This window comes from Dermacentor silvarum, chromosome 1 (genome assembly GCF_013339745.2).
Source record: "Dermacentor silvarum isolate Dsil-2018 chromosome 1, BIME_Dsil_1.4, whole genome shotgun sequence".
In the NCBI taxonomy this organism is placed as follows: Eukaryota; Metazoa; Arthropoda; class Arachnida; order Ixodida; family Ixodidae; genus Dermacentor; species Dermacentor silvarum.
Window position 1 is genome coordinate 95,840,744 of NC_051154.1, and position 12,771 is coordinate 95,853,514.

The 12,771-nt window shown below is 44.9% G+C and overlaps 1 protein-coding gene across 1 annotated transcript in view; it reads right to left on the reverse strand.

Annotated features, from left to right (window-relative positions):
• Positions 1-12,771, reverse strand: part of LOC119432968 (voltage-dependent calcium channel type A subunit alpha-1) — a 472,601-nt gene that overhangs the window by 71,175 nt on the left and 388,655 nt on the right. The window contains exons 7-13 of the mRNA XM_049671300.1: positions 11,145-11,245; positions 10,026-10,181; positions 6,569-6,795; positions 6,024-6,127; positions 5,200-5,315; positions 4,946-5,005; positions 4,007-4,099 (exon numbers count right to left, since the gene is read on the reverse strand). Of these exons, the coding sequence (XP_049527257.1) occupies positions 4,007-4,099; positions 4,946-5,005; positions 5,200-5,315; positions 6,024-6,127; positions 6,569-6,795; positions 10,026-10,181; positions 11,145-11,245 (857 nt within the window). The remainder of the gene's footprint in view (positions 1-4,006; positions 4,100-4,945; positions 5,006-5,199; positions 5,316-6,023; positions 6,128-6,568; positions 6,796-10,025; positions 10,182-11,144; positions 11,246-12,771) is intronic.

The window sequence follows — 12,771 nt, forward strand, 5'->3', positions numbered from 1 at the left end:
CCGCGACACAGAGTGCTTCGAAATCGCCAATTTACAGTGAACAAACAAAAAATCGGGATCGACTTTCGCCTGTTTTACGTGCGCAGGGTGTCCCACGTAAACAAAGATCGATGCTTAAAAAAGCAAGGAAGGCAGCCCAGGTTACTAGCATTCCCCATTAAATGAAAGCTCTACGTGCGTTAACTCCTTCTCCAATAAGACCATTTATCATAAAAGTTTTAACAGGATCATATTAAAGGGACATATCATCTCGCGAGCTATGTACAGTTTATTGGTTATGGGAGTTGGTGGTGCTTATGGAGATTTTGAATTGGTTTGTAACGCACATGCCGGGGGTAAAATTATCTACATGCATTACAAAAATACTTGTCAAAATCCTCATTTAGCATTTGTTTAACATGTAATTTTTTAACAATTAAAGGCGGTTGAAATGAAATTTTAACTTACTTTACATCTTTGCAGAATAAGTCGAAATAAACCGACAGCGTTGCAATCTTCTATGACCCGAAATATTTCTTATTTTCATTGGCTTGTGCTACAAGTGAAATTGATCTACAAATAAGACACTTTAGAACGCAGTGAACCGCAGAACGAGGATAGTCTGAATAGCATATTATACACACGAAGCGCATATTATCTGGAATACTCCTATCTCCACTCAGCTACAGCAGCTTTTCGGCGCACACTAAAGGCTGAAATATCTGTTTCCGTTGACGTTTAGTTCGGTTTTACTAGAAAGCAGAAACAAAAACTAACAATGGAGCCTTCCTGAAACGCCGCGCTATTTCTTCTGTCACTTAAGGGCTTTTCAGATAAATTATCACAGTAGCTTGCAGCGTTTCTGAGCTTGCCTTTCAAAACAGTTGGCGAAAGTGTATCGCACAACATACGTGCACCAAGGGGGATCCCCAATGACCCATGTCCTGCGCCTAATGCAACAGGTACCGCGCCTATTGCGATCTGCCCTGCTCATATATAAAAGGAAAAGCCTGACATTCTTAACGCCTAGATCACGTTACGTAGGACACCCTGTGCGTACACATAATGAAACTTCTGCGAGAACTGAAAGAGCGTACAGATCCAGCGACTGTGCGAGCGAAACTTATAGAAAAATGAAAGCGAACTCGGCTCAGCCATGCGCGTTCTGTGAGAAGAGACATTGTACAAATGATACGGAATGGCGATGTGCGCTCTTCATGCATTGCTGAGAACATAGGTGAAACTGCCAGCACAGGAAGGCCCAACATGAACAGCACCACACGTTGTAGCGAAAGATTCGCGTAATCTACGAAAAACAGCTGATACGCTTTGTGGGGACAATGTCGCCAGGCGTCGACATGCGCTTCTCGATGACAGCACTGTAACGGCGGCGAGCCGAAGGCCGAATTCACAAAACTTTTCGTGCGTAAGTGTTGTTTGGTATTGGCTGGCCTCCTTCACTAAAAATGTGTTTAACCTCCCGACTGGTTGACATGTGCTCTTACGAACAGCGTAATAACTTTCTTGTGAATACACGCCCAGGTCGACCTGTGCTTCGTATCTGGGCCCATATTCACAAACACCTTTTACTCTACAATTGTTTGTAGGAGGCAATCTTGATGCTGGAAATATTATTAGCGACGGCGACTGGCCAATGTTGAAGAGCACTTATGAAAGAAGTGCTTTGTGCATCCGACCCCTGTTCCCACAACAAGACATCAGCGAGAGCGCGTCGTCGATACAGCCTCAGTCGTATTTGAATATGGCAATCAAGTGTCAACCTGTTTGCCACGTTCGGCGTTTCCTCTCTTCTAAACATTTCCTTTGAAACTACTTCCTCTGAGCAGAGAATAAAATGGCAATAACGTGTCAGCCTCAATACTAGCACACTTTTTATTGCTATGTGACGAGTTCGGCTTGCCCTCTGCGCCTCTGTACACATTTTCTTTGAAAGCACATTTCTGTTTATGACGGTTATAGTTTGCCGTCTTTAACGTTGATTACAGATTCGCTTCTTTTCAAGAACAATGATTGATGTGCAGATGATGGATATGATTAATTACTTTGAGAAGTAATTGCAAGATAAATGCAATAAAAATATAAGAGTATTTTCAGCAATAGGAAAGTTAGTTTTTCCAGTCCAAAGTTGCTAAAAAATCTAAGGGCATACTACAAAAATTTCCCGTAAAAAATGAGCCGAGTAACGCAAGTCGCTCAGTTTTTTCTCTGTCTGTCGTGTCTTCTTCAGCCCGTCAAGACAGGGGCAGAACCGTTGCAACTTAAGAGTCACCATCATGACGTGGGCCTAAATATGTGAAGTGGCGTGCCACGAAACGTGAAGGTCACAAAATATAACGGTCACATTGTTTTGTTCTTTTCCTTTAGGATTGACCATATATATCCTCGACAGAGCAGCGAGTGTCTGTGCAGCGTCCATGAGTTTGCTACTAAGAATACAGTAGTACTGTGAAAAGCTAGCTTTGCTGCATCATCGTTGCATATTAGCAAGCTCATGGCTTACAGGAACACGTTAGGAACACGGCTTAAAGGAACACGGCTTAAAGTGCCCGTGCGATGCAGAGACCGTGAATTCGAGCGGCAACAATAGGCTGGTTTTCATTAACGCTGTGCAATTTCATTTTCGGCTCAGACAAAGAAGCGTCGAGCGTCTCGCACGTCAGCACAAAGATCGCAAAGTAACTATATCTCTGCAAGCATCACGTTTCAGGGGAATCTTATTTTGTAGCGTGACGAACAATTAGAATGATGAAGCAACGTGAGATGCCGTTCATGTTGGTCCGTTTTGCGTGGAGCAAGCAGGCTTGCTGGCATGCTTTGTAGTAAATCAGGCGATGTGAGGAACGCGTCTCGTTAATTGACACACTTCGAACTGAGCTCAGAGGTTGGGACTTCGTAGCTGAATGCTCACTTGTTCCGGTAGAACTGAGTTGGTTAGTCCTGCTGTGAAAAAGCGACGCATGCTACTTTTCAGAGGCGCTCGAAAGACGTTCGGTACCTTAAAGCCTGCACGTTCACAGTGTACTTATTCAACGGGCGAGACAGGCACAAACTCGCGAAAACGACAGGATATCACTGAAAAATAAAAAAATTCTGCGCGTTCTATGTGCTCTTTCTTTACGCGAGACAGATCTGGAATAGTTAGAATCTACATAAACCTTAATTTTAGAGCGGAAGGTCAACTGGCAAACAGTAGAGTAAAGCTTCTTTCTTTTTGCATAATTTCACGGCTACATTAATCCGCAAGAAGCAACAATGTGAACAACAATTTCCAGTCTCGAAACCATTAAAAAAATGCAGGTATACATGCGAAAACAGGACGCAGAGATGTACGCAGAAATCAGTGCTCTGTACGAGGTGGTGTGCTGCTACAAGCGAGATCAGTCTGGCTCGGGAATTGTTGCCCCCGACTTCCTCTGACGTTGACGGCATATCAGGTTCATTGAGTGTCAATAAAATTATTGTCTAGAAGCAAGGCAAGGAGCCGGATTGCCGCTTGCTGCCACCACGCGTGCCTCCACCTTTGCGTCCCACTTTCCTGTTTCGTTATAACGGCTTCAACCTGCGTACCAACCGACCTGAGTAAGCTTCTGCAGATACTTTCAAGCTGCACCGTTGTAACTTGGCTTTGTACAATAAAACGAGCAGACACGGAATACGAGCACTCAATGACGCGAAATTATCACAGATCACACGAGGCAACTTGGACTCGTAGTATAGATTACATATTCGCACACACATGTACGCTGCGAGATATATTCTGCAGTAGAGAGACAAAAACATCTTGTCCTTAACTTTCAGAGGGCGGCAAATGCTGCAGCTCGCGGTACGTGTCAAACAGTGCGCACAAAGAAAAAAAAAGAAATAACAGAGAAAGAGAGATAGAGAAAGCATAGCGAAGAAAGGCGTATAAGCAAGGCTGCGTCCAAGAACAAGAGCGGCGGCCAACTGAGGGCAGGGCGCTGCGGCCGCGAGGAAGGCGGCGGCGACGCCGGCGGCCGCAGCTCACCTTCATCCTCCACCTCTTCTTCCTCCTCCTCGTCCGTGCTCTTGTTGTGCATACTCTTTAGTTTCTTACGCTTATTGGCCGCTCGCCTGCGAGCTGTAAAGGTAGGACGAGTGTAAGGCGTCAGGCACTCTACAACTGCGCATATCACGTGCGGCCCGTTTCCTGAACCCCCAGCGAGCAAGTGCAAATGGACAGAGAATTAACGACGCTAAAGGGCCGCCGCCTGAAGAGTGGCGAGCGCTGCAGCAACGTTATCTTACTGTCGCGCCTGTCCGACTGACACGGTTCGCATTGAAGTATTTCGGCGGCTAATTAAAGGAGTCGTCTTCACTGACAGCCAACAAAGGACTACTTTAAGCATAGTAGCAGTATTAGGTGTTGTTTCGGTGACGGATGAGGAGCGCTAAAAATTGCGCTGTATTAAGACTAAGCATCGGGATTGATTTGTTTGTTTTCCGAAGAGCCTGCCTAGTAGGCCATGAGAAAACGATTTTACCTCCTTCATACTCAATACCGGCGCTGTCTTGCTGCCCTTGAGAACACTATAATTACTGAGAACTTGGAAATGGAACAGCAAAAGCCACGCAACATTTTCTTCAGAAGTTTACCCTGCAGACATACCAATGCGGACAAAAACACACGCACTTATGCGGTGCGACAAAGTCTGCTCCAACAAAGCACAACGTTTATCTCGCGACAAAAATCGCGGCAACTATTTGTTACTGTACTTGGGATTTTTGTGGGACTATGAACATCCCAAGCGATGAAACCAGCTTGTAAAGTGGCGAGGGACAGAGCGACGCGTTGTGCGGCTAATTAAGGTGACGATTTCAATGTGACCTTTCGTTTGAGCGTCAGCCATACCATGCTGCCCTGGGTCGGAAGGCAATGCGTGCTTAGCGCTGGCCTTCAAAAAATAAAAAGAACCATCCAACTGACCTTCCATTATGTGCATTTTCTCCTCTTCAGTCGTTCTCTCCTCCGCCAGAATTACTTCCTCTGCGTGAGAAATAAGAGAAGAGTCGCGACAAATGCAGTTGGATACCATTTCACTGAGGGAAGTTACCACTCTGTTATCTCGTCAGGCGCGTTAATTAGTGCAGTCTGTTTCGAGGTTTGTGCATTAAAGTACGAGTGACGAGTAATGCAGAGAAACAGGTAGTAGAAGAACAGTGACGTTTAGTCGAACTGACCTGCTTTGCATATCCACTCGACGTAGCCGTCCAACTCCCTCTCTAGCTGCTGCTGCCTCCGAATCTTGAGAAAGGCTTGCCGGTTCTCTACCCTTTCTCTCTCTTTTGCAAACTCTCTGAAAAAAAAAAAACAAAGCACACACACACAAATGTTCAAGCACGAGCCACGAACTCTCCTTCAGCGTTTGTCTGCTGTTTGCGGCACAACGTCAATGCGTCCTTGTTTTGTATAAGAGATCTTGAGCATTCTTGCATACATGATAAGGTAGTTAGCGTATTGATGTGCTTTATGAAATAAGCAAAGAGTGAGACATTGTAAGGCCTCAGAAAATCGTTTCACTGGGTTCACAAGACCTTTTTGTTTGGAAGCGCTAACTTCATTTTAAAAACCAAAAGAACGAAGCCTTCCGCGCTTGAAATAAACCAGTGGAGCGAACTGGTTCAGCCCAAGATGTGATAGTTTTTATAGACGAGGCGACAGCTTATCAGACAGATCCGATATCCCAACGGACTTGAACTATACAATGCGCACAAAACCTGCATGCATGGAAAACTTAGTGGACAGTTCTCGCGCGAGCACCTTCGCATCGCAAAAAAGAAGCAGTTGCGGTTGTTTAAATACTTACTTCTAGGTTCATTACACTGAGTGTAACTGTCAGAGAAGCCTTTAAACATTGAGCATTGCAAAGACCAAGAAAAGAGCTACAGCACTGCTGGGTCAGTGCTGTAACATAGTGAATTTCACTGCGGCGTTCGAAATGTAGTGAGAGGCCGCGCATGGCAGGAAGGGGCACGCGTGGACACACAACACCAATTGAACTTACCCACTAAGAACACCGAGAACTAAGTTGAGCATGAAAAAGGATCCCAGGATGATGAGAGGTACGAAATACACCCAGTTAAATGAGTTACCCAAGGCATCATTTGTCTGAAAGGAGAAAAAAACAGGGGCTTAGTTAGAAGGGAGAAAGGTTAGCGACAAGATCGTTTGTGGTGATTAGAATGCAGCACTGTGTCCACTATGCCGTACATGGTACATGCGAATATTGAGTAAGAAATAGCAGGAACGCGGCCCTGGGATGAAGAAGCCAGTGTACAATTAGTCCGCGGTCTGTGCACGGTGCAACAACAAAAGACATACTGCCGACATTAGGCACCGTAACAATGCCATTGCGAGGACAGTCACGCACCACTTATGCCATTAGAAAACAAGTGCAGCGAAAGAGAAGGTGAGATGCTAAGCTTCTAATCCACAAAACACGCGACGCTATGCCGCCAGCTAAGTGCTGTCTCTCTCAATCGCTTTTTTTTTTTTTTTTGCGAGAACATTCGCTGAACTACAACGCTATAAAGCAAGCGGCCCACTTACCCAGTACAAAATGGCCGTCCAACCCTCCATGGTGATGCATTGAAAAACAGTTAACATGGCGAAAAAGATGTTGTCGAAGCTAGTGATGCCGTAGTTGGGGCCGATCCAGCCCTCCTTGCAGATGGAGACGTTGTGGTCGCAAATGTACGCCCCGGAAGGATGCGACGAGTTTAACGGAGAGTCCTGGTAGCAAGGCGTCTCCTGCTCGCCCTCCGGAACGATCTCGCCTGCGTGAGACGACAGAATGTCACAACACGCACCAAGAACAGGACCGGTATTCACAAATAGTTCTTAAGCTAGTAAAGTTGGTCAGAACAAAAACCGTCCAATAGTGTCAGCGAACATATTATGAGCAAAGGCCCGCCGACAGATTATAAAAAAAGTTTTACAAACAAAAACCTTCGTGAATTCGGCCCCTGAAGGGTGGAAGACGGAAAGGGGACGAAGCGAAGCGTTTGATGATTGATTAATGGGTTTATTGGTGCAAGGGCTAGTTCTGACCAAAGAGCTCCAAACACTTGATGGAATGAGTTGCTAATGGTACAAGAATTCATGGATACAACATGGCTGAGAAATGGCCTAAGATCAGTCGTTGTATAAAGTTCGTAAAATATACGTATATGTACTAAAAACATGGCAATGAGAAATGAGGTGCATTATGAGGATAACATATTTGTTGCGAGCTGACCATAAAAATGAAAGAATATGTAAGTAGCACTAATGCCTCACCCGGAGCCTTGAGCGCAAGGGTCGAGAAGCCCGCGCTCTAAATGTTACTCTCGCAACAGCAGCTTCTGCGAAGAGGACGTGCTACGAAGTGAAACGTTGAAACGTGTCGTAGTAAAACATTATGTATGATGTAAGCCATCATAGATCAAACCAAAGAGATGGGGTAGCAGAGTCGAGAGTAACATTAACGCCGGTGATCCACTATTGTATTATTCTGGTTTAATTCGAACTTCGTGTCACTGTAAATGGCAGGAGCTGTTCCTCCTCTCTGCTTCTGTTTAAGGAAGTTTAGTTAATAGAAAGAAAAAGGACTGGCCCCTGTTCCTACCTACCGCTCTAGCGTACGAACTGTTTTGCAAATACGGAGCCTTATGGTGGGGCTCAGGTTGAAGCCAGATAACGAAACAGCTCCCGCTGATAACAGTAGCCTGGAGGGTCCAGCTTCTATGGACCTTCTTAATTCTTTCTACAGAGACTAGCTTGAAATAGCGTATGTATCCGGTATAGTTAGAGTTTGTTTATTGTAGCGCAGACGCATTGTTTACAAGATGGATGCCTACGTTCGCTTTCGTCAAAATCACTTCTGGGCACCATTACCACAGAGTGGTTCGTTAGTGCTCCTTTGAGATTCCTTTACTACAACAGTACCGCTTAAGTTCGTGAAAAATACTGGATTACACGTGAAGAATACTGGATTGTACGAACGCTTGTGGCAGCGGAGATTCTTCTGTGACTGTCTCTGCGAATGACTGACTCTATTATTTTTCTTTTCTCTCCTTATCTATTCTGCCCCTTCCCCCTCCCCAAGTGTTGGGTAGCCAACCGGGCACGTCCTTGGCTAACCTCCCGAGCTTTCCCTCTTCGTTTCTATCTCTTAAGCCATTAAACAAAGAACCCAGCTGTGCGGTACCGGTGATAACTGGTGAGAAGGAGTAGTCTACCTTGTACATGATTTCTTTATCGCTACTGTTATTGCTTTACGACTGCTATGAGTTTCAGGGGCGCGGCCTTTACGCAGAAAGCCAAAGCAGCTACGAAGGCTCTGCAACATGGGTAGTGTTATGATGCGCCTATAAGAATGGTCATAGTGACACGCAGGAGCTGTGACAACGCCTAACCGCGACTGCTGCAATACGCCTCGGTGGGTATTAAGGCCACGGAACGTTACATTTACGTCAAGACATTATTTACATGAGTCAATTTACATTATGGTCGCTGCGCGTTGTAACTGAATTGTTTAAAATATCAGATATGTATACTCAGTCCAAGCTGCTAACCTATTCACCACGCAATTGGTCACGTAGAAAGCTCTGTTTTAGTCTGATGCTCTGTATAATTGAAGTTTCCAGCAGATAACATTGTGCGGAAGAAGCGCCCAAGCTGAATCTCTGAGCCTGCTGTCCGACTTAACCCCGATATATTGCACTTGAATATAATGCAAGCTACATCGCTGAAATCTAAGTTACTGACACAAATCCACAATAACAGGGCGCGGCCGCCGCACCTTGCCATACTCTTGTTATATCCAATGAACCTAGATAGGGTCACAAAGCCCTGAGTTCTTGAGGGGCTGTAAATATAGACACCACTTAAAACGTGCGACAACTGACGTTCGTGAAAGGTGAACAAACGCGGATCAACAAGCAATGACGCAGTGAGCACCTTTGCTTGATTTTGGGAAACAGTATAACACATGTTTCGTCATTTCCTTACCAAGCTACTTCGCAAAAGAGATTTGTTTTGCATTATTCTCCGTCGTTAACCAATTATGGTTAAGGTCATTACAGACCACAAAACAGATGAATAAGCTGATGAAGAGAGCATATAATGAATAAAATCACTCAGTTCACTATTTAAAATAAAACAAGTGGAAACTCTCGGCACTTGAGTCCAGATTTCAGAGTGCCCTCAACTTCGGCCCACAGCTACAGTGTGGTGCCTGCAGCTTCGTAAAAACCAAGGCATTGATTAGCTTTGCCGTTTATCAGAAGCCTGTAGCCATCAAAGGAAGACTCTAACACACAAGTTACTAGTGCGGATATGTGATATTATGCCTACTAGCAAAGAGACAATACTTCATTTTTGCAAAGCAGAAAAGCAAAACCAGGTTCACTGGCCGTTTAATGAATGGTCATATTTTTAACGTCAGGGGCCTTTATATCTTGACGCACAAAACGCACGAAAGCGTTCATACGTTCCCTTAATACACCTTAACTACATCTCACTGCCAATATTTAAAAATATAACGGGAGAAAGCAGGACATTCAGCCTCTGTCAATGGTTTCAAAGCCACTATGCGAGTGAGAAGGATTGCCGCCGGGCTCTTTTGCAGGGAACCTGCAGCAAGTCTGGTGCTTTGAAGCTCTTTTGAGTGAGAAGCTCTGTCCCCCTGTGTCTCCGCGGCTTTGGGCAAACGAGAAATCTGGCAGGCCCCCGCCTCCACACTACTATGACAAGTTCAGTCACGTGCGTAGTAGCTTCAGCATTTTTGACGGACGAAGCCTGCGTACCAGGACCCGTATTCACAAAAGGTTCTTACGCTAGTAAAGTTAGTAAGAACAAGAACAGCCCAATAGAAACAGCAAACATATCATTAGTGAAGGCCGCAGACCGATCACAAAACGATCTTACGAACAAATACCTTTGTGAATTCGGCTCCAGGTTTGCTGAAGCTCCTGTTAAGTTCTAGGAAGCGTGGAACGCATGACCATAGAGCATCGGTACTCACTTGCATCTTCTAAACTGTAGCATGTTTTGTGTAAAGCACCGCTGTAAAATTCAAGGCCAATAATGGCAAATATAACGATGGCAAAGAGAACAAGAAGTCCTATTTGAAGCAATGGCGCCATGGCTTTGATGATGGACTTCAACACTACTTGAAGGCCTGGAAAAGGAGCAAAAATCATGGTATGTATGTATTCACATTTAAAATCTGAAAAAAGAAAGAGATTTGAAGCAAGAAACCCTTTGCGCTCTTTAAAAAATAACAAAAATAGCGCCATTCCTTTCACAAAGAACACTTAGAACTTAGCGCCTCCTGAAGCTGGTAATTTGCAAGGATTACTTGGCCAATTTATATACAGCCAAGGCATGCCATTAGAAGCCAGCGACACACACGAGACCCGCCTATGGTACTTTTAGCTTGCTTTTATGAGCTCTGTTCTCGCACAAGATGAAATAATCTCGCCTTCCTGCATCCTTTAAAACTTTGCTTCACGGTAAGCTTATTCTCCTGTAGCGCTCCGACATTTAAACTTGCTCTGCAGTTGTACACTGGCACTTTAACGAGCAACACACGGTTGCCGTACTAACGAGAAAGTTGGTCAATAGAATAATCTTTGGAATGAGCGCAAGCTTCCCGTAGCACGCACGAATACGACGAAACGCCTCCTTATTTCTTGCCCGCGTTTGCTGTGCTTGGTATTAAAAAATAAGCCTTAAGGTTTTGTAAAGAAGAAAGCGAAAGCAGCTACTGAAGTTAAAAAAAACTGCATCTGGTGGTCGCGAGGGGGACGCTGTTCACGAAGTGTGCACTTTGAAATAATGCCGCTGCTTAACAAACGCTTATTAATTAACTTTTTAAATGAGGTGTTTGTGGGTCATGACTGTAGTATTAAGTTGAAAGGAGTCTCGCAACTAGAGGTGTACTCGTTCTTTCAAACATCCGATAGAGAGGCAGAGATAATGACAGTTTATGTGCCGAAAGTGCACCATTGGGCAGCGCAGGGTCGGGAAAGACGGGGCTGGCCAGTTACGACAGAGTGAAGCCGGGCGCTCATTTTGCGAAACGCCCCGCTGCTGAGAGGCACGGCCGGAGCAGGGTGACGCGGCCCAAGGGAAGACTCACTTGGGATTCCGGAGACCAGCTTCAAGGGTCGAAGCACCCTGATGGCTCTCAAGGTTCTGAGATCTAAATCTAAATCCTCCGGTACAAAGTAGGTAACAAACCTGCAAGCAAACAAGGGGAGCGGGATGCTCTAACTACGGATCTACGCTACACACAGCGGCCGCTAAAGTGCCGCATGCTACGCATGCATATCGCCGGCTACCAGTCGCTCGTAGTAAGCAGCAGCGTTCACACAAACTCTGTCCCTGGTGCGTACGCATACGCTCCCCGGCATCGACAGTCCGCTACGACAAACGATTAGGTTTATGGCCGCATCCACGTGACCACGACGCTTGTCTCTTCTCTGCACGGAAAGTCGATTTTCTGAACTTACTAATTGCAAAGTTCGCAAAAAGATACAATGAATTATTTCGGCGCATGCCTCATTCGGCTCAACGTGCTTACAGCTTTGGTACGTGCTCTAGCGCTGTTTCTCACACCTGCTTGGGCTTTGGTGCTGTTAATTATTTGTTTCGCCGATACACGCAAACACCCAACTTCTGTGATAGGCTTCAGTCTCCCCCCCCCCCCCCCCCCGTCGATCGAAATCCCAATGGCAATGTTACGTAAGGACCCGTTAGCGTCCCATTTCTCATTCGGTTTCGGATATATATATATATGTGTATGTATAGTATGTATGTATGTATGTATGTATGCATGCATGCATGATGCATGCATGCATGTATGTATGTATGTATGTATGTATGTATGTATGTATGTATGTATGTATGTATGTATGTATGTATGTATGTATGTATGTAGTATGTATGTATGTATGTATGTATGTATGTATGTATGTATGTATGTATGTATGTATGTATGTATGTATGTATGTATGTATGTATGTATGTATGTATGTATGTATGTATGTATGTATGTATGTATGTATGTATGTATGTATGGTATGTATGTATGTATGTATGTATGTATGTATGTATGTATGTATGTATGTATGTATGTATGTATGTATGTATGTATGTATGTATGTATGTATGTATGTATGTATGTATGTATGTATGTATGTATGTATGTATGTATGTATGTATGTATGTATGTATGTATGTATGTATGTAAAGGGACGAGGCGGGTGCCAGATATTCTAACCTTTAAAACGGCGGTTGAGCTGCGGCTGTCTTTATTTGCACGAAAAAGGAGAAAACCACGAGCCGCCCCTCCCCCCTTTTTTTTCTCTCCCTCTCTCACTAGCCTAACAGAACCAGGGTTAAGAAACAATATATTAGTAACATGTAACTACAGTTAAAAAACGAAAAGAACAAACAAACAAAACGAGCGGGACTGTGTTATCCACTCCTGGAACTGTTTCCTTCAAAGCCAAAACTCCGTGCTCACATCTCACTGCCACCGCGAGGAGGCACGCTGAAGAATACAAGGAAGCAGACACGCGTTGGCGAAATTAGAGACGCATTTCAATGCTTGCGCCTGCTTTCGCGAACTCCCCCTCGAGGACAACATAGCAACGGCTTCCCTCCTATACGGCAGCCATGAAACAGCCGTATAGTGTGCACAGCCACTGACACCTCAAACGTGTCAAACGCGCCGTTATGAGATAGGGTGTTACGAGGTAGGG